Below are 22,396 nucleotides of genomic sequence, written 5' to 3'. Positions count from 1 at the left end.
AAACAGGGTCCCGCTCGAGCGTGGGTTTCCCCGCTCGAGCGGACATGCAGACAAAAGGGCTCCGCTCGAGCGTGGATTCCCGCTCGAGCGGGCTGTAAAAGTACTGGATGCACGAAATTCACGCTCGACGGGCGCTCGACCCCCGCTCGAGTGTGAGACACAAGTCCTCGCTCGAGCGTGCATTCCCCCGCTTGAGCAGATTGTAAACACATGCAAAGTACTGGATACACGCATTTCCCGCTTGAGCGTCACTTTCCCCGCTCGAGCGGACTGCATGAACTCAGTGTGTATGCTCGAGCGTGGAGTTCCCCGCTCAAACGTGAGTCCAAAATTTGAAATTTTCAGATTTGAACCTCAAGCTCAAAACCAACTTTAAATGTACCAAATTCGATTCTCTTGGGCTAAATTTCTGGAAAACTCTTGTAAACTCATAATGTGACATGTTTCAAAGACCAATTTGAGAAATCAAAGCCCAAAGGTAGTTCAATTAAACACAATTTCAAAGAAGTTTTCATGAACATGAAGAACAATGCAAATTCAACACATGCATGGGTTCCTAGGAACACCAATGCTACAATACAAGATCAAATGCAATGTTTAACTTCAAAACATGGTGAGTTCATGGATCAAGACCAAAAATATGAACATACATGCAATAATTTCCATGAAAACAACTCTAAACTTCAAGATATGCACATGCATGCATAATTTAAGCCTCAATTCAACACATTAAGCCAATACTTGGCTGAACCAACCCAAAATATGAACAAGAAGGTAAATGTCCTACCTTAGGTCTCCAAGTTCAAATGTAGAAGCTCAATGATGCAAATTTTCTTCAATCTCCTAAGCCTCCAAGCCAAAACAAGATGAAAACAATTCTCTCCTAAGTCTCTCTCTCTCTAGTCGGTTTGGACTCAAATGGCTGAGGAAATGTGATAAAGCTAACATAAAGAAATCAAATAAATGACTCATGGAATAGTCCACTAAGTGGCATTCTTGTAAATAAGTCCAACTTTGATAATTTAGCTTATTTAATCTAATTAATCATACCAAATCAATTTTCAATTAAATATACCATAAAATCATATAAATTCTAATTAACATGAAACACTAATCAATTTCAGATTCGGCCGCCGATAAGGCTTTCAATTTGCAGTTTAAAACATAAAACATGAACAGATCATTTAGCAGTCAAACAGATAGACATGCATTTAAACTAATACACTCAATCAATCAGTTCAGAATTTCAGTCAATCAGTCAGTTAACATGCTTAATCATAGATTAGCACTAATTAGTAGTGAGGGTTGTCACAAAAAGCATGAAGAGAAAAGGGACCTAAAGTAAATTGCAGACCATGGTGAAGAGTGTCTTTCACATATCTCAACAATCTTTTTACAGCTTGAAAATCAATATTAGTAGGGAAATGCATATGCTAGCATGCCTGATTAACAGCTAAGGCTAAGGCAGGCCTGCCAATGGTGAGATACTACAAGCCACCAACAAGACTCCTATACAGAAAAGGGTTGGAAAATGGAAGACCATCTGAAGAAGAAGAATGAGAAGAAGCTTTGACAACTAAAGGGGTAGAGCAAGGTTTGCAATCAGTTAAACCAGCTTTGTGAAAAAGCTCAGTTACATATACTTAGCTTAAGATAAGAAGTAACCATGAGACAAGGTTTGAACTGAGATGCCCAAGAAATAGGACATAGTACCCAGTTCCTTCATAGAGAACACAATATGCATATGTTGAATAAACTGTGTAAGAAGAGGGATCACTGCCAGTGGCTAGGATATCATCAACATAGACTACACGAATGAAAAGACTTGTGGAAGTATGCTGAACAAAGAGAAAAGAATCTGAATGACTATTAGCAAAACCTTGAGAAAGAAGAAACTTAGAGAAAGTGGAATACCAAGCTCGAGGAGCTTGTTTAAGGCCATATAAGGCTTTCTTGTGCTTGCACACTTGGTGGGAAGATTGAACAAAACCTGGAGGTTGCTGCATATATACTTCCTCACCTAATGTGCCATGAAGAAAAGCATTAGAAATGTCTAACTGATGAATAGGCCAATGGAAATGTAGAGCCAAACAAAGAAAAATACGAATGGCAAGCTGCTTAGCCACAGGGCTAAAAGCTTCATGAAAGTCAACTCCTTCTTGTTGAAGATATCCTTTTGCCACCAATCTGGTTTTATACCTAGCCACAAAACCATCAGAATTACGCTTTATTTGGTACACCTATTTACAACCAATAGCAGTTTTATGATAAGGAATAGACACAAGGTCCTAAGTGCCCTGTTGTTGCAAGGCTTGAAATTTCTCCTGCATAGCAGTAAGCTACACAAGAGAAGCTAAGGCAGCCTGAACAGTAGGAGGTTCAGATTGAAGATAAGAAGAAAAGGAATAGGATGTGGCTGTAAGACACAAAGGAGGTTTGGTTTTAGACCAAGTGAGCATGGGATGAACATTAGAAGAAGGCATGGAAGGAACAGGAGAAGAAGGCAAACCAGCAGGTGAAGGAAGATCAATAGAAATAGAAGTAATATGAATAGCATGAGGAGGTGGAAAGAAACTTAGAAGAGAGGATGACGAAGATTGAATAATAGAGGAAGGAGGAGGAGAAGACGATGGGGAAGAAGAAGAAGAAATAGATAAACAAGAAACAATGGGAAACTCAGAGAAAAGAGAAGAAGGCCAGAGAAATTAATGAATATAAGGCAAAAAGAGGGGAGGAGATGAAGAGGAGAGATCAGAAGAAGCAAAAGGAAAGCATGATTCATTGAAGATGACACGTTGAAAGACAAATAACTTGCCATTGATATGATCTAAGCATCTATAGCCTTTTAACAGTAGGATGATAACCTAAAAAGACACAAGATAAGGACTTAGGTTAGAGTTTATGAGTAGTATAAGGTTTCAACCAAGGAAAACACTGGCAACCAAAGACCTTGAAGAAAGAAAAATCTGGAAGTGTTTTAAAAAGAACCTGAAATGGAGATTGATTGGAAAGAACAGAACTAGGCATTCTATTGATTAGGAAGACTGCTATAGCAATAGTATCAAACCAATATTTCAAGGGAAGAGAAGAATGATAAAGAAGAGTGATAGTAGTTTCAGTGATATGGCGATGCTTTCTCTCAGCAACACCTTTCTGAGCTTGTGTATAAGGACAACTGGTTTGGTGAATAATACCATGAGAAGAGAAAAGAGAAGCAACCTTCTTGTTAACAATTTAGTACCTCCATCAATTCTTAAAATTTTAAGAGAAGTATGAAACTGATTTTCGGCATAGACTTTAAACTCAAGCAATTTTTCATAGACCTCACTTTTAAAATACAAGGGATAGATCCAAGTGAATCTACTACAATCATCAACAAACAAAACATAACATTGAAATGGAGCATTATTAACAGTAAAAGGTCCCCATACATCAGCATGAACAAGAGAAAAGGGACTATCACTAGAAGAACAAGACAATTTGAAAAGAAGTCTATGACTCTTAGACACATAGCAGTCAGTGCAGTCTATGGTTTTATTAAAACTCTTTTGATTTGGAAGATGTGGTGCCAAATGTTGTAGCTTGAGAACAGAGGGATGACCCAATCTTTGATGCCACGACAAATCAGAGATTGGAGAGACTGAACCAGTGGAAACAGTGGAAGACTGAAAAGCCTGTGCTTGCTTGGAACATATAGAAGATGATGGAGACAACTGATAAAGGCCATTGATATTTGAGCCTTTATGCAGGACCTGTTTCGTATGTTTGTCTTGAATGACAAAAGAATCAGAATAAAAAATAACAAGACAGTTATGATCCTTGGTTAATTGATGAACAGATAAGAGATTGGACGATATAGAAGAAACATGCAAAATATTGGAAAAATGGAAAGAAAATTGAAGTGTTGGCAGGATATCATTCCCAATATGTTGAATAGGCAAAACTGAGCCATTTCCCACTGTAACTTGATCTGAACCTTGATAAGCTTGATATTGCTGAAAATTAGTCTAATCATGTGTGAGATAAGTTGTGGCTGCTGAATCGATGTACCAATGAGGAAAAGTGAAATCTGAAGAAGAAGAAGAAGAAGAAGAAGAAGATACAGCAGCAGCATAGGCCTTTGGAGGAGCAATGGAAGAACGCTGATAATGTGGATCAAGTCACTACCAACAATCCAAAGCAAGATGACCTGATTTGCCACAGATCTAACAAACAAATGGAGAAGTACTAGGATAAGCTGATCTAGATCGATTGTTAGAGAATCGATTATTAGATCTGTTGCCACGAAAATATCCACCACCTCTGCCTCCTTTGTGCTGGGATCTACCACTGAAATTACTACGATGATGTGATTCAAAGTTGGAGTGTTGTGTTTCAAATCCAGAACCAGAAACAGAACCTGAATCAAAACCAAAACCGGAAGTGGAACCTTTGGTTGTTGAATAAGCAACATGCATATCAGTTTTAAAAGAATGCTTGATCTTGTTTTCGATATGAATCTTTTCTGAGCCAAGTAAGGAACACAACTCTTCCATAGATACAACATTAGATCTAGTACGAATTAATGTTTTGAATGCATCATATTCATCTGGTAAGCCATTTAAGGTAAGAAGAATAAGATCTTCATCATCAACTTTTTCACCAAACAAAGCTAATTGATCTGAGACTTCTTTGATTTGTGAAAGATAACATTCAATTGAAGAAGATTGCTTTCGAATCATATGAAGTTTGTTCTTCAATTGATGAATGCGATACCTGGGGACAGAAGTAAATTTCCTTTCAAGTGTTTTCCAGACTTGCAAGCTACTTTGAAGATGAAGAACAGATGAATATACTAAAGAAGAAAGTGTTGCAGTGAAACAAATGAGAAGATTGGCATCAATTGCTTCCCATTGAATATATGCAGGATTGGAAACTGACTTTCTAGATGCATCAGTAATTTCGGATGGAGGACAAGGTATTGCACCAGTCACATATCCAAGAAGACTAGTGGCTCGAAGAATATTATGGAGTTGATTTCTCCGTATCAAAAAATTATTGGAATCAAGTTTGACAGTAATAAGAGAACCAAAATTTGACAGAAGAGATTGAAGACTTGAAGATAAAGAAGCATGATCTTCCATGGATGGATCTTGAATTATTCTCATGAGAGCTCAAACCTTTGATACCATGATGAAAATTGTAAATCTATTTCTTATTGATTCAATAGTCCAAATACACACAGCTCAAGATATTATATAGTGCAAGTGCTCCAACCCAGTTAACAAACAGCTCTAACTAACAAACGTTACAACTGTATATATAACTGTTACAGATATTATTTGGAGAGTATCGATTGAAACATGACTGTGACAGATAAGATATCAATGCTGACTTCTCCTCTAGCTGTCGTGAGTTAGACTGCAGCTTTGGCTCTTCCTTTGACTGTGATTGTGGCAACTGAGTTTGAATATTATGACACAAATCTTTTGTCCTTTACCTTCATTTTTTTTTATTCAATGAAAAAAAAATGCGAAGGGCCTCAGAAATTTATCAATTGATTATCAACTTTGAACCCCGGAAATCTTAGGGCCGGGCTATGAAGATGTTCAAGATTGTCGAATAATACCTGCTCACAAACCCAAATGTCTGTGCTTGAACCCAAATGGTACTTCTGGATTACTTCTACATGTGTTTTTCTGTATTTGAGTTACTTGAAAAGTCACTTTAACTTGAAAATAAGAATGGTCTACACTCAATTTCATTTAATTATTTTGGGGGAAAAAAATGCTTCCATTTGTCAATAAAATCCATGATGTTAAGGGTATATGATTTTGACAAGTTCAAAGTGAATTATACATCGGCATTGTTGTTCTATTGTCATTGTTGATTGTTTGTGCTTTTGATATTTTTTCTATGGACTTTCTATAATCAATGGAAAAATGTTTTTAAAGTTGGTAAAAAACTTATTTTTTGATTTTTTTTTTAGTTTTTTTTTTCAAAAAAAATGTGTAAAAATAAATAAATAAATAAGTGATATGACTCTAAATAAATTAAAATCCAAAATTTGACTTTTGGCCATCAATCCAAAATAGCTCTCTATAATTGTCTAGTGTTTATTAAAAAATGCAACAATATGAATTATAAGTACAATGTCGATTTATTTGAAAACACCATACTGACTATATTAAGCGAAACAGCGATGTTTTTATAAAAAAATATTTCCCCCCTACATTTGACATAAAAAATATTTCCCCCTACATTTGACATAAACTCCATGAATATGAGTATATAAAAACAATTTAAAACAACAGTGTATAAGCTCTATTTATTTTTAATCAACGGGATTACCTTGTTTAATAAGTAGGTCTATAGTAAATTAATTTTTTACTTGTAAACCCAAACTTCCACATTAATTTCTCTTAGCCTGCTACTTGAAAAATTCCTTGGTGCTGGGAGAGTACCCTACACAATTGGCCTCTATAATAATTAAAATAATAATCTTAATAAATTATAATTAATATATCCATAAATCATAATAAAAAATTATAAAAAAAATCAAAATTGAACATATGATATGCTCGTTATTTTTTGAGTATATATTATAATTTTTTTATTTTTTTATAAAATTTTAAGTACTTTCAGTCTTTCATCGTACACTACCCATCAATTTTATCGGATGGACTGTTTTGGCAACATGCCAAAAAAATTAAAAGTCAACTTTTAACCTATTTTAAATCATATCACCTCTCATATGAAACAGTGAAAAAGTTAAAAAAATTCAAAAATTCAATCTTTAATAATCTTCTCAAAACACCCCATTATATACCAATTGACCATCATTTTCTCGAAATTTTGTGCAAGCTACGATATTCCCGGCACCGACTTTTCATAAGAAATATTATTAGATTTTACAAAGTAAAATATGTCTATTATAATAAAAGTTAGAAAAACTGTATGATGTCAGAAAAGATATCAAAATTTTAATTAGAATTTTAGATTTATGATATAGATTAAAGTCTTTTTATGAGAAGTCACATTATATTGATTATTAATATTTTTATGGTTTATTTATTTATTTATTTGAGATTGTAGCATTGTTGTAAACGTTAAATATTTTATTGCTTTGGTGACAAAGTTCTATATTATATAACTAGCGTTTTCTACTCATGCAAATACGTGAAGGAATTTTTATTGATAAATCTTATTTAGAAGTTTTCTAATTTAAGAAATTTATGAAGAAATTTTTTAACCCACTTAATCTCATATATTTATATTTTTATTCGCTAAAGTTTTTTTTTTTTTTCTTGATTTACACTATTTTCTTAGACTCTTATACCCTTATATTTAATATTGATATTTTATGTTTGGGGGGGAGAGAAAAGGGAAAAGACCAAGGTATAGGAAATTTCATACACAAATTAAATAACATTGATGTCATTATTTTATATTATTATATAATGTGAATATATTTTTAACTGACAACACATTAAAAATAATGTGAATATTTTCTCTCATCTGATGTGAATATATTTTTAATTAACAACACATTAAAAATAATGTGAATATTCTCTCTCATCTGATGTGAATATATTTTTAATTAATAACACATTAAAAATAATGTGAATATTTTTCCTCATCTGATGTGAACGTTCACAACACCTTTCAGAAAAATTTTCTTTCATTTAATGCAGTGATATGAACGTTCACAATATGTGAACCTTCTTATTTTTAATTGACAACACATCAAAAATAACGTTCATTATATTTTTAATTGACAACATATTTTTATTCACGACATGTAATGATGTGAACGTTTACAACATGTGAACATTCTCTCCATCTAATATAGTGATGTGAACGTTCACATTCGTATGTTTTAATATGAATATTCACATCATGTAATTGACAACACAATGACAAAATTTTTTCCTTTTTTTTAACCCATAGAATTAATTAAGTGGTTTTTAAAATATCCATAGGATGGGTCCGGAATGGGTACCCGCCCATTTCCCCACAAGTTAGGGTTCTCTTTCTCAATCTCACTCTCACGGTTTCTCATTTCCATTCTCACATAGCAGTGAAGGCAACAATCTCCATAGGTTTTGCGAAGGCAACGATCTAGCGGCGGCGATCTCCGTCGGCGTTACCACGGTGGTTCTCCGGCGTGGTGAGTTTCTCTCTCTCGTTCTCTCATTCTCTCTTTCTCTCTTGTTCTGTGTGTGTTTACAAATTCATCTATTCGTCACTTTCTCAACTTCCAAACAGAGTTGTTGCTTCACAGAGTTTTTGGCACTCTTTTGCAATTGGTGAAACCTGTCTAAGAGACCTACGCATCAATCAGCAGAAAATACGGTTAGCTTCACAGAGTTATTGCTTTGATTCATGGAAATTTTAACTCAGTGTTGTTTAAAGCTATGGATTTAAATCAGTTGTGAATTCTGATGCATTTGGAAATTGTTAGGTTTGATTTCTCATGTGGAAGATGAAATTGATTTACTGTCTATTTATTTTCTTGGGACTTTGCAATGTTATGTTATGTTATGTTATGTTAAAAGGGTTTAGGGTCAAAATAGATTGCATAAAAGCTTGTTACAAAAATGGCAATTGCCTCTGCAAATGATCAAGATCAATATAGCTACTCCTTAAGTTTTTAGGCAAATAGGTTATCTCTGTTTTGATGATTGGTTGCCTTATATAGTCAAAATAAAATGAGTGTTTTAACATTTCCATTGAATAAGAAGAGAAAGAGAAGAGAATGTTGAGTGGAAAGTTGATCCCTTTTAGCTTGTAGAGACAGAAATAGGGGTTTTTAGAGAGAGAGAGAGAGAGAGAGAGAGAGAGAGAGAGAGAGAGAGAGAGTCTTGGGATTTTAGGGATTGTTTCAGGTACTAATCCAATCTTTCAATTTTACTTTCATCAATTATTGATCAATACTGTTGAATTTTCACTTTGTTGTGTTGATCAGCTATTGAATTGGCTAATGCTCCTCTGTTCATGTAAAACTAATAAAAGAATGGATCCATTCTCCTAAGATCTGAAAAAATAAAATAAAATAATGAAAGAAAAGAAATAATAAGCCCCATATTTTTAGTGTAATTACACCGACATCTCTTTTAGTAAGGTAAAGTAATTGGAATTAATGGACATAATGGTGTGAAGACACAAATAAACAAAGTAAAGAGGGAATTTGACATCACTACCTCAGAGAACATAGCTCATAATTGTAGAGTTAATGGAATTTCTCCCGTCCTTCCTCACATTAAGCGTGAGTTCTTTTTCTCTTTCATACGATAAGGAAGATAGATCCAAGAAAATATTGGTGAGGACTATCAATAAGATTTGATGCTTTTGACCTTCATTCTCATGATTGGTGGAATTTTTTTATTTATTTTTTTTCATTGTAAAATTAGACTTAGGGAATGAACAATATGACATGATAGGTATAGTAGATCCCTCGTTTGTATGTCTTTTAACTTTGCTCAATTGTTTGATGGATTGGGATCTGGTTATTGCTAGCGATATTTTATTGTGTAAGTTCTTAATCTGAAATTGGCTTCTAAACATTTGGAAATGTACTTTACTATGAATAGGCAATCTGACTTTGACTCAATACACCAGTATGTCAGACATATTTTCATCACTCTATTGTTAATGGAAAGACATTAAAGAATATAGGAAGTCTGGAGAAATGAGCTATAACTTTAGAAACAACATCGTGTATATATTTTTCTCTCAATCTTGCTGTCATTAGGAAGGTGGATTCTCCATCTCCATCTGAAATTGGCTTCTTAACATTTGTATATATTTTTCTCTCAATCCGTTCTTTTCTCTCAGGTACAGTGGTCCCAAAGAGTGCCAATTCTCAAGCCAAAGGAAGGTGGATTCTCCATTGCCAATTACTTTCTTAATTAGGGGTATAGCTTCTCTTCTTAAACTGAAAAGTTTCCTCACTGTCAAAGACACATTAGAAGGGACTTGCATAGTCCTGAAGCATCTAGATTTGATAATATATGTGTGAATCCACTTTACCCATAGGATATTTGACTTTTTGCATATAACCCAAAGAAGTTTCATAGTTGTAGCTTGATTCTAATGAATGATTGATTTAATTCACAGAACTCCTCCATTTTTTGGACAGAAAACTTGTTCCCAACTTACTTTAGCATATGTCAAGTGGTTTTCAACCCCTAACCAAAGGAAGTCTCTCATAATGGCTTCTATTTCTTTCAAGATTTGCTAAGGAAGGATAAAAACGAAGGACCAATAAACTTATATGCTGCTGAAAAGAACAGATTGATCAAGTTGGAGCCTACCACCATAAGACAGAAATTTAGTTGTCCAACTGTTGATTCTATTCATCATTCTTTTATTAAGTTGCTCATACTCTGCAGCTTTTAGTTTATAGGAAATCAGAGGAAACAGTAAATAATTAACCGTCAATTTCCCTTCTGGTATTGGCAAAATGGATAAAAGATCAGACTTAGTTAGATTCATTACTAACTCCACAGAGGAAGGGAAAAAGAAAACTTATGTTTCTGAAGATTAGGTTGTAGGCCAGATAGAAGATGGAACTGAGATAACATACTCTTAATGATTTGGAAAGAGCCCCTGTTAGCTTCACATAGAATGAACAGATCATCAACAAATGCCAATTGAACCTAACATTTCCAATGGAAAGTAAAACCACCTTCTCTCACTCTTTGCTGCAGCATTCTATAGAAACACTCCATCACAATTGAGAAACAAGTAGGGGGACATAGGATCACCTTGCCTTGGACCCCCTTTTTGCCGGAAAATAATCAACTAATTCTCCATTTATTACTACTGAGCACATAACAGTGGAAATGCACACCTTAATCCAGCCAACAAACTGAGCAGGGAATCCCATGTGTCATAGATACCAATAACAAATTCCAATCTATAGAGCCATAGGCCTTGATTAAATCAATTTTGAACACACACCTTGTTGGTCCTTCATTTCTGTGATAAACTCTAACAACCTCTTGCATCAATAAAATGTTATCAAGTGAGTAGAAAGCTTATCCAGAACATAACTTTGGATGCTGCTCTAATCTTACACCTCATCCAGGGTGGAATGGAAAAAAACACATATATAGACATGGGAGATTTTGTTTTTTGTTTTTCCTCAAAGTTATTTCTCCCCTTTTCCACAAACCTTGTCCCAGTTATTTATTTTGGTTGAGTCACAAAGTTGATTGTCTTTTAGCCAAACTAGAAATTAGACAAATTTGGGATGCAAGGAAGTGATACGTATGGCTGCATTTCTTTAAAATTATTGATATATTTTTAGCTCTTCTCCTTTCTGTCTAAATTGGAGAGGGGTTGTTGAAAATTGGATTGGCAACAAAATTGCAAGAGCCTCTATAGCTTGTAAATACCAATGTAATTCTTTTTCTAGTTTTCTTCTTTTTCTAAAAGTCAAAGTCAAGTCTCTAAAAGTATAGTTTTCATTTTGCATTTCAAGAAGGTGATTCTATTTCTTTCAGGTTTCTGTCTGGTGGGTTTTGTGCTTTTTTTTTCTTCTTCTTTTTGTTTATTTTTTTTTTTTTAAGTTACTACAGAAATCTATCTATAGATTCTGTAAGTGTTTGATGCCATGTCTTTATGTCTGTTTTATTTTATTTTATTTTTGTTTCTTTCAATATTATTTATTTTGTGGAGTACCAAAGACTCATGTGTGCTGATTTGGATGACTACTGAGCTTGTAGATCTGTGATTATTCTCCTGATCAACATAGAAGCTTTGATGGAACTAGTAACTCTTTGGTAAGTTACTATAAATATTTTCTTTCATATCAGTAATTTCAGTTAAAAAAAATAAATATAAATATATATTTGTAGTGCTGGTCATGGGTAGAGGATATTCTTGAGAGAGAGAGAGAGAGAGAGAGAGAGAGTAGCTGATGATGATGCATAAATTACTACATAAAGGTATTTTCTCTTACCCTTAATGTATGCACTTATTGCTATTGTGTGGTGAAAGATCCACCAATGAACTCTCACCTATCTTTATTTTTAAGAGCCAAAAAAATCATGAACATGTTTATAAATAAAAAATAAAAAAATTCCTTATCAAAGAGGATTTGATCAAGGTTTTTGTTGGGTACAAATTCATAAACAAGGCGGTCTGGACCTTCAATGGTACAACCCAAAAGTCTTACAAGGTTCTTGTGTTGAATTCTACTTATCAAATTTACTTCATTGAAGAAGTCATCGACCCATTGTCATGAATCAAATGTATCTCAATGCTATATTGTATTTTCAAGCTATTAAATATATTCTGGCATTAGTGATAGTGATATATGATATTCTTGCAATCTTTTGGCATCTTCTGTTATCCGTGTTGCTTTATCATCAAGGATCACATCAACACTTTAAAGTTTTGGATTGTTATATGCATTTCTACTAAATTGGTTTATAAAATAAAATTATTTATATGTGAGTTTAGATGTAATTCATAATATATTAATGTTTTCCTTGTTTAATTTTTTTGCAGATTGGTTTCTGATGACGTTTATTAGAAGCATACTTGCAAATCAAGATCAAGTGTTGAATTTTTTTTCTTGAACTGATTCTTAGTTCTAGTTTTAAACCTAGTTGACTGATATTTTTTTTGTTGGACTTCGCGTTAGTTCATTTTGGAATTTGTTATGATGGTTTTTTTTATTATACTTAATGGATTATTATTAAATTTGTTTGATGGATATATTTTCATTTATGATATAAATTGTTTAGTGAATTATTTTGTGGAGTGGTGTATAATAGTTAGTGGATTTTTTAGTACATTTAAAAGGCTATTGGGATATGAGTAGGGATATTTGTGAAATAATAATTTAAATTGAAATATAAAATATGAAACAAGTTCAGTGATGAATTTTTTTGTCATTTATACTTGTTATTATGACAAAGTGATTATTCGTCGCTAATAAACATTTTTTGTGACAAAATTTATTGTAGTTTATATATGAAATATTTCATTGATTTTGTTGTTTGGTGACTAAAAATTTCGTCACGTATATATATATTTGTGGCGAAATATATTTCGTCACCCATGTATGACTTTTGAAGACAAAAAATTTCGTCACCTTTACATCTTACTGTGGCGAAATTATTTCCTCATCAATGATCAACATGTGTGACAAATTTATTCGTCAACTAAAGTTAAAAATATGGTACTGAATAACTATTTAGTGACGAAAATGAGAATTTTATATGACAAAATGTTGTTTTATTGGTGATAAAAAATTTCGTCACTGAAGTAATTTCATTGGTGACGAAATTATTTTTTGTCACGGTGGTTTTTAGTGACAAACATTCAATGACGAAACCGGTGACGAAAATATTTCCTCACAAATATCTATAGTGACGAAATTAGCTCTTTGGAGACAAAAAAATTTCGTCATTTAAGACCCAACTTGTTGTAGTGTTGATTGATATTAGGCTTCATTTGGGATGTGAGTCGTCTTTTTAATTATTTTAGCCTTAGACTAAAATGTCTCGTTTGGAATAGACTTTTTGATTTTTTTTATTTTTGTAAAAGAAAATAGTGAAATGATTAAGGTTTGAATGTGACATTTTGTCTTATTAACTTTTTAGTTTATTTTGTCTTTTTGTAACTATTTTAGTCTAGTAACCCTTCAACTCACATGCCAAATGAGGACTAAGTCGCTAAATTAATCAAGTTTATCATTTTTACTTCTAAAAGTATGACACATATCGCTCATATTCGTATTTGCCATAAAAATCTAACATTTGGAAAAAATTAGATTAATTTGAAACAAAATAAAAAAAATTCAAAATCAAAATTGATCCAATTAAAATTAAAAGGACCAAAATAATAGAAATGGCCAAAGTAATTTGCCCTTTTTTATTCCTTGATGAATGGATGAAATTTTTTGAGTTTCACCACCGAAACGGTTTTATGTCTGATCCAATGTTAGATCCAATTTGATAGCTCCCATCTTATGTTAAGAAAGTGGCAGTAAGGCTTAAACTGATGATGATGATGAATAAGCTAATAGAAAGGCAGACCTTATTATCAATAAACTTGAGAAATTAAAAATAAGCACAAGAAGTAAACGGTCAATCATCTTAGAAGGCTACTCAATATATGGATAATGAAATAATGCATCAAGGCCACACCCCCCTCCCATAGAGAGCTGTAATATTATCATTCTACAATGGATGGCGTTGTTGAATATTATAATTAAAGGATTAGTATAAGAATATTTGTATTATGCCAAACGATGCCTTGATTCTAGTCTATAAATACCCATTCTCTCAATGCATTTATTCATCAGCCGCAACCAACTGATTATAGCATTTGCTACAACAATTCCTTCCTTCCTTCATTCCTTTCTTCAAATAGCCTAAAAGAGAAATGGGTGTCACCACTTATACCCAAGAGTTCACCACCTCAGTAGCACCCAATAGGATGTTCAAGGCATTGATTCTTGACTCCCACAATCTCATCCCTAAGCTTCTCCCTCAATCCATCAAGAGCATCGAGTACGTTCAAGGCAATGGCGGTCCTGGAAGCATCAAGCAAACCAACTTCCATGAAGGTAGATTTCTCAATACTTTTCAAATTTTACACTTTTTCTATAAATTGGTCATTATAGTTGGGATGCTAAAAGAAGTGTTTAGGCTTAAAAACGAGTGCAATAACAATGATTGTTTTTTTGTCTGTGCCATGATAGGGAGCCACATGAAATGCTTGAAGCATAAGATTGATTCACTTGACATCGAGAACTATCAGTGCAAGTACACAATGATTGAAGGCGATGTGTGTTGGGTTGGATTTCCATCCTATGTGGAGGAAGGCCCAAAACATTTAGTAAGCCCATGTGAATTTCAAAGCCCACATGGAGAGGTTATGCTTTTTGAAAAGATCTGCCCATAAGTTTAGGATTACAAACCCTTTCTCTGCACACAAAAAGAGACATAGATGCTGCCACCAAAATAGAGAGGAGAGGAAAAATTCTGTCCAGCAGTGATCAAGCTATCCGATCAACACGAATCTGTGGTCCGATTGAGCTGAAATTTGGTAGGCGAGTTCACAACTCAAGACTCTAAATTCTGGACGGTGGAGATCAGATTTGGAGTTTTCTACTGCTGGTTTTGGCCCATGAACAGTACCGTTTTTGGTGAGTTTTTCCTAAACTTTGTAGTTTGATCTTTGGTTGCCAAGGAAGCTTATTTGTAAGTTGTTCTTGATTGTTTGCCTCTAGTTCTATCTAGAGAGAACTCTTGTATACCCATTATTTGTTTATAGTGGAGATATTTGGTGGACTACGGTCCCGTGGTTTTTCCTTTCCACATCGGGAAGGTTTTCCACATTAAAAATTTGTTGTCGTCTTGTTGTGTGATTGTTGGATCATCGCTTTCAGATTATTTTCAGAATAAATTGTGCTCTATTAAATTACTTCCTAATAGGTTCACACAAAGAGGGAGAATAAACTACTTCCGCTATTTTTGTGCCGGATTCGGATATTTCGAATTGGTTTTTTGTTTTGTTTTCTCCCAACATAGTGGTATCAGAGCTTGGTTCATATTTTTGTGCATCTTGTGTTGAATAATGGAAGCAAATTTGAGTAGAATGGTTACCTTGAATGGTTCTAATTATCACACATGGAAAGGAAAAATGGAAGACCTCCTTTATGTGAAACAATTTCATCTACTGGTGTTTGCTACTGAAAAACCAGAAAATAAATCTGATGAAGAATGGACATTACTACATCGACAAGTGTGTGGGTACATTAGGCAATGGGTGGATGATAATGTTTTGAATCATATTAGTGGAGAGACACATGCCCGTACACTCTGGAACAAACTTGAACAATTGTATGCTCGGAAGACTGGAAACAATAAAATGTTTCTAATAAAGCAATTGATGACCTTGAGATACCAAGATGGAACCCCATTGACAGATCACTTGAACACTTTTCAAGAAGTAATTAATCAGTTGGCTGGAATGGGTATCAAGTTCGACAATGAGGTACAGGGGTTGTGCTTGCTTGGTACATTGCCGAACTCTTGGGAGACATTTAGAATGTCATTGTCTAACTCGGCTCCAGATGGTGTAATCAATATGGATCTAGCTAAGAGCAGTATTTTAAATGAAGAGATGAGGAGGAAATCACAGGGATCTTCTTCACAGTTAGAGGTTTTGGTTACAAAAAGGAGGGGGAGAAGCAAGAGCAGAGGTCCGAAGAACAGAGATAGAGGTAGAAGCAAGTCCAACAAGTTTGCTAATGTTGAGTATTATCATTGTGGCATGAAAGGGCACATCAAGAAACAGTGCAGAAAATTGAAGAAAGAGAACAAGGAGAAAGGGATTGAGCATGATGGAAAGGATAATGATCAAGTTGCCACCGCTACTTCCGAAGACTTTCTCATTGTTTATGATGAAGATGTTATTAACATAGCATGCCATGAGACCAACTGGGTGATTGATAGTGGTGCCTCTATTCATGCTACATCTCGAAAAGATTTCTTCACATCCTACATACCTGGTGACTTTGGTTCAGTAAAGATGGGTAATGATGGCTTGGCCAAAATTATTGGTGTTGGAGACGTGCACTTGGAGACGAATAATGGCACGAGGTTGGTTCTTAGAGATGTAAAGCATATTCCTGATATCCGTATGAATTTGATTTCTGCAGGTAAACTTGATGATGAAGGGTGTTGCAACACTTTCAGTAATGGTCAGTGGAAGCTCACTAGGGATGCTATGGTTGTGGCTCAAGGCAAGAAGCATTCTACTTTGTACGTAATGCAAGCAAGGCTCCCCAAAGAAGCTATTAATGCAATGGATGATGAGTCTACAGTGGAATTGTGGCATAAAAGGCTTGCTCACATGAGTGAGAAAGGCCTGGCAACATTGGCTAAAAAGAATCTTCTGTCTGGAATGAAGAATGCACTTTTGAAAAGGTGTACTCACTGTTTGGCAGGAAAGCAAAATAGAGTTTCCTTCAAGAGTTCCCCTCCTTCAAGAAAGCCAAATATACTTGATTTGGTATATTCAGATGTCTGTGGTCCTATGAAGACAAGAACACTTGGTGGCTCCCGTTACTTTGTGACCTTCATAGATGATTATTCAAGAAAGTTGTGGGTCTACACTTTAAAAAGCAAAGATCAAGTGTTGGAGACTTTTAAACAGTTCCAAGCCTCAGTTGAGAGACAGACTGGGAAGAAGCTCAGGTGCATCAGAACAGATAATGGGGGAGAGTATTGCGGTCCTTTTGATGATTATTGCAGACAACAGGGTATTCGACATCAAAAGACACCCCCGAAGACTCCTCAGTTGAATGGTTTAGCTGAAAGGATGAACAGGACACTAGTTAAAAGAGTTAGATGCTTACTTTCACAGACACGGTTGCCAAGATCCTTTTGGGGTGAGGCTTTGAGTACAGTTGTACATGTTCTTAATCTCACACCATGTGTTCCTCTTCAGTTCGATGTACCAGACAGAGTTTGGACTGGCAAGGATGTTTCCTATGATCACCTGCGTGTCTTTGGATGTAAAGCATTTGTTCATATTCCCAAAGATGAGAGGTCTAAGCTTGATATGAAGACCCGACAGTGTATTTTTCTAGGCTATGGCCTAGATGAGTTTGGCTACAGGTTATATGATCCAGTTGACAAGAAACTAGTGAGAAACCGATATGTTATATTTATTGAAGATCAAACTATACAAGATATTGAAAAAGCAGATAACACAATGTCCTGGCATAGTGATGGTTTAGTTGACTTGGATTCTGTTCCTCTGACAGATTTGCCTGCACAGGTTGAACATGATGTTCAGAATGACCAACAAGGTCTAGGTGATGCTGATGACCCCTTACAGATCGAGACAGGTGATGAGACTCTTAAGCAGTTGGCAACACCAGAGATACCACCAGATGTTCCAACCAGGAGGTCAGCTAGAGACCGACATCCTTCCACTTGGTATTCTACAGATGACTATATGTTAATGACTGATGGGGGAGAGCCCAAGGGTTATGCAGAAGCCATGGAAGATGATCATAAGCTGGAATGGGCTGATGCGATGCAAGATGAGATGCAATCATTGTATGACAATCACACTTTTGAGTTGGTGAAACTGCCTAAGGGCAAGAGAGCTTTAAAGAACAAGTGGGTGTACAGGGTGAAACATGATGAGCTCACTTCACAACTACGATACAAAGCTAGACTAGTTGTTAAAGGGTTCAGTCAGAGAAAAGGCATTGATTTTGATGAGATCTTCTCACCAGTTGTAAAAATGTCTTCTATTTGTGTGGTTCTTGGCTTAGCCGCTAGTCTAGACTTAGAGATTGAGCAAATGGATGTGAAAACTGCCTTCCTTCATGGTGACTTGGAGGAAGAGATTTATATGGAACAACCAGAGGGTTTCAGGGTGAAAGGAAAAGAGGATTATGTGTGTCAGCTAAAGAAAAGTCTTTATGGTCTGAAGCAAGCACCCAGGCAGTGGTATAAGAAGTTATGAAAACTACTTCTGACCATTGTGTATTTGTGCAGAAATTCTCTGATGATGATTTTATTATTTTACTGCTCTATGTTGATGACATGTTGATTGTTGGCAGGAATCCTTCGAGAATTGACAAATTGAAGAAGCAACTAAGCAAGTTCTTTGCCATGAAAGACTTGGGGCCAACAAAGCAAATTCTTGGTATTCGAATCTATCGAAACAGAAAAGAGAAGAAATTGTACATGTCACAAGAGCAATACATTGAAAAAGTGCTTGAATGATTCAATATGAACAATGCTAAAGTGGTTAGCTCACCTCTTGCTACTCATTTTAAGTTAAGCACTAATCAAAGCCCTTCTACAAATAAACAGAAGGAAGATATGGAAAGAGTTCCATATGCCTCAGCTGTGGGAAGCTTAATGTATGCAATGGTCTGCACAAGGCCAGATATAGCTCATTCAGTTGGTGTGGTTAGCCGATTTCTTTCAAATCTAGGAAGAGAACATTGGAATGTAGTAAAGTGGATAATGAGATATCTTAGAGGCACTTCCAGGTTGATACTCAGTTTTGGAAATGGACAACAAATTTTAGTTGGCTACACTGATGCAGATATGGCAAGAGATGTGGATACCCGTAAGTCTACTTCGGGTTATTTGATCACTTTCTCAGGTGGAGCTGTTTCTTGGCAGGCAAGGTTGCAAAAATGTGTTGCACTCTCTACAACAGAGGCAGAGTTTATTGCGGCAACAGAAGCTTGTAAAGAGTTGCTATGGATGAAAAAGTTCTTGACGGAGCTTGGTTTCAAACAACAACAATATGTGTTGTTTTGTGATAACCAAAGTGCTATTCACTTGGCTAAGAACTCTACATTCCATTCGAGGTCGAAGCACATCGACGTGAGGTACCATTGGATAAGAGAAATTCTTAATCATAAGTTGGTAGAACTTGGAAAAATTCATACTGATGATAATGGTGCTGATATGTTGACAAAAGCTTTGGTAAGGGAGAAGCTTGAGACATGTTGCTCAATTGCCGGGATGGAGAATCACTCCACCTAGCCGGAAAGGGGGAGATTTGTTGGGTTGGGTTTCCATCCTATGTGGAGGAAGGCCCAAAACATTTAGTAAGCCCATGTGAATTCCAAAGCCCACATGGAGAGGTTATGTTTTTTGAAAAGATCTGGCCCATAAGTTTAGGATTACAAACCCTTTCTCTGCACACAAAAAGAGACATAGAAGCTGCCACCAAAACAGAGAGGAGAGGAGAAATTCTGTCCAGCAGTGATCAAGCTATCCGATCAACAAGAATCTGTGGTCCGATTGAGCTGAAATTTGGTAGGCGAGTTCACAACTCAAGACTCTAAATTCCGGACGGTGGAGATCAGATTTGGAGTTTTCTACTGCTGGTTTTTGGCCCGTTAACAGTATCGTTTTTGGTGAGATTTTTCCTAAACTTTGTAGTTTGATCTTTGGTTGCCAAGGAAGCTTATTTGTAAGTTGTTCTTGATTGTTTGTCTCTAGTTCTATCTAAAGAGAACTTTTGTATACCCATTATTTGTTTATAGTGGAGATATTTGGTGGACTACGGTCCCGTGGTTTTTCCTTTCCACATCGGGAAGGTTTTCCACGTTAAAAATTTGCTGTCGTCTTGTTGTGTGATTGTTGGATCATCGCTTTCAGATTATTTTCAGAATATATTGTGCTTTATTAAATTACTTCCTAATAGGTTCACACAAAGAGGGAGAATAAACTACTTCCGCTATTTTTGTGCCGGATTCGGATATTTCGAATTGATTTTTTGTTTTGTTTTCTCCCAACAATGCGTTGGGTGGCAAGCTAGAATCTCTGTCTTATGAGGTTAAGTTTGAGGCTACTGCTGATGGCGGGAGCAAGGTAACAAGCACAACTTACTATCATGCTAAGGGTGACATTGAGCTCAAAGTAGAGGAACTGACCGCCGGAAAGGACAAGGCCATGGCCATGGGAATGTTCAAGGTTATCGAAGAATATCTGCTCGCAAACCCAAATGTCTATGCTTGAACCAAAATGTGTTCTTGTTTGAGTTAATTCTCTATTATGTGTTTCTGTGTCGTGTTGAAGGTGTGAACAAAGCTTCTTTTAAGTTGTTTGAAGAGTTATGTTCAGTTAGAGAATAAGAACCCAAACTCTTGTAATATAATGATACATATTATACATATGTAATGCGTCTTTTGTTTGCGTGTGTGCTTTTTAAAAGAAATAAAAAAATTTAAAAAAATATTGTGGTACTATTTAGGTTTGAGTATTCTATTCAAGAACATTTTTTGAATTGTTAATGCATATTTTCTTAAAATTTTTAGTTAATTTTTATACTTTTTATTTTTTTAGATGCACTTAAGCTACATGTACTTTAAAAGCAAAAAAAAAAAAAAAGGTATATGTGAAGAAATCTTTAAAACATTCATTAAATACAAAAAGTAGTAGAATGTATTTTTTTTTTCAATTTTTTTATATTTAGTGAATTTTGAAAATATTTTTTTAAGTGCATCTAAATTAAGTGAATTTAAAAGTAAAAAAAAATTATTAAAATATTTAAAAAGTCTAAAAAATATAAATTTTAAAAATTCACAACAATATTTTTAAAAATTCCAAAACTAAATTCTTTTAATAAAATTGTTTTTTAATGACAAAAACAATAACATTATTTGGGAGGCCTTCTTATCTAAATCATTTTTTAAATAGGGAGGCCTACGATTTCCAGGATATTTTGGAAAGATAGTTAAAAGTTAATTTTTTTTATCTTTTTTTAAATATATAAAAAAATATAAAAAATAATGTGATCCAAAATGAATTAAAAATTGAGAAGTGACTTTTAATCCATGTCCAAAAGTGGACTTCAAAAGTCCATACATTCCTTGGAGATACATTTAGGGTGTGTTTGATTAGGGGGATTATGGTGGATTATTTACTGTGCGAATTGTTTATCCCATGGAAGAGAATGTCCATCGTTTCATGGGATTTTTAGTTAGTCGAACATAGAGTCCGGCCAGACCCCATATCCCTCATATAAGGAACTAAACAATCCTAGAGGGTGTGAGATTATTTCCATGGGATTGGTATCCCAAGGGACTAATGTATGAAATGTCCATTTTACCCTTATACTATTACTTAGTAAACAATTGAACAAAGGTAATATAGTCTTTTGAACATTTATAACTTATTTTTTTAGTGTTTTTAATTTAAAATTATATATTAAATTATAAATTAAATTTTAATTAAAAAAATAAATTAAAAATTATGACCTTACAAATTAAATTTTTTTAGTGTTGTTAAAAAATTAAATTTATATATTAAATAAAATTATTTTTTTAGTATTGTTAATTTAAAATTATATATTAGATAAAAAATATAAATTATTAATTTAATTAAATTAAAAATAATAAATTAAAAATTATGGTCTTATAAATTAAAAAATTTTAGTGCTATTAAATTATAAACAGCAATGATAGAGACCCCCTTGATGGAGGACCCCCACAACCCCCTTTGTGATCCACACCATTCATGATGTGGACCCCACACATCATGAATGGTGTAGATCAGTAAGGGGTTGTGGGGGTCCTCCACAAAGGGGGGTCTGATTCATTTTTCAATTATAAATTATAAATTATAGATTATAAATTCAAATTATATACTAAATAAAAAATATAAATTATAAATTATAAGGGTAAAATAATCTTGTGAACATTTATTCTTATCCAATACGTCCAATCAAATATTAAATTTACTAAAATAATTCTTTCTAGACATCTAATCTTATGGAAAAACAAATACGATATACACATCTAATCTAATCAAATAATCCGAGAGATTCACAGTCTTATAATTCAAGTCCGATAAATTCTAATCCCCTAATTAGTCCGTCAAATCAAACACGCATGCAGTTTCAA

At 34.4% G+C, this 22,396-nt stretch overlaps 1 protein-coding gene and 1 long non-coding RNA gene across 3 annotated transcripts; both read left to right on the top strand.

The window, feature by feature from the left end:
- The first annotated feature begins 7,959 nt into the window (after positions 1–7,959).
- On the top strand, positions 7,960–12,744 carry LOC114271832 (uncharacterized). Of its 2 annotated transcripts, XR_003632463.2 has the most exons (6): positions 7,960–8,149; positions 8,248–8,334; positions 9,817–9,896; positions 11,712–11,768; positions 11,844–11,933; positions 12,499–12,744. It is a non-coding gene; the product is annotated as an uncharacterized LOC114271832 (long non-coding RNA). The 2 variants fall into 2 exon arrangements; XR_014350899.1 differs by lacking the exon at positions 11,844–11,933.
- A 1,563-nt stretch (positions 12,745–14,307) lies between these two features.
- Positions 14,308–20,664, top strand: LOC114271833 (major strawberry allergen Fra a 1.06-like). Its single transcript, XM_082906177.1, has 3 exons — positions 14,308–14,566; positions 14,702–14,789; positions 20,294–20,664. Exons 1-3 carry the CDS (start codon positions 14,383–14,385, stop codon positions 20,508–20,510), a joined length of 489 nt encoding a protein of 162 aa, XP_082762303.1. The 5' UTR covers positions 14,308–14,382; the 3' UTR covers positions 20,511–20,664.
- The last annotated feature ends 1,732 nt before the right edge of the window (positions 20,665–22,396 follow it).

This window comes from Camellia sinensis, chromosome 14 (assembly GCF_055761805.1).
Source record: "Camellia sinensis isolate YWXY chromosome 14, ASM5576180v1, whole genome shotgun sequence".
Lineage (NCBI taxonomy): Eukaryota > Viridiplantae > Streptophyta > Magnoliopsida > Ericales > Theaceae > Camellia > Camellia sinensis.
This window is presented reverse-complemented; position numbering and strand designations above follow the sequence as displayed.

Bases quoted from the DNA above. Each gene is read 5' to 3' on its own strand.
- LOC114271833 (XM_082906177.1), top strand. From the start codon at position 14,383: ATGGGTGTCACCACTTATACCCAAGAGTTCACCACCTCAGTAGCACCC. The intron at 14,567-14,701 runs GTAGATTTCTCA...GTGCCATGATAG, and splicing joins GCAAACCAACTTCCATGAAG to GGAGCCACATGAAATGCTTG. The intron at 14,790-20,293 runs GTGTTGGGTTGG...TCCCAACAATGC, and splicing joins ACAATGATTGAAGGCGATGT to GTTGGGTGGCAAGCTAGAAT.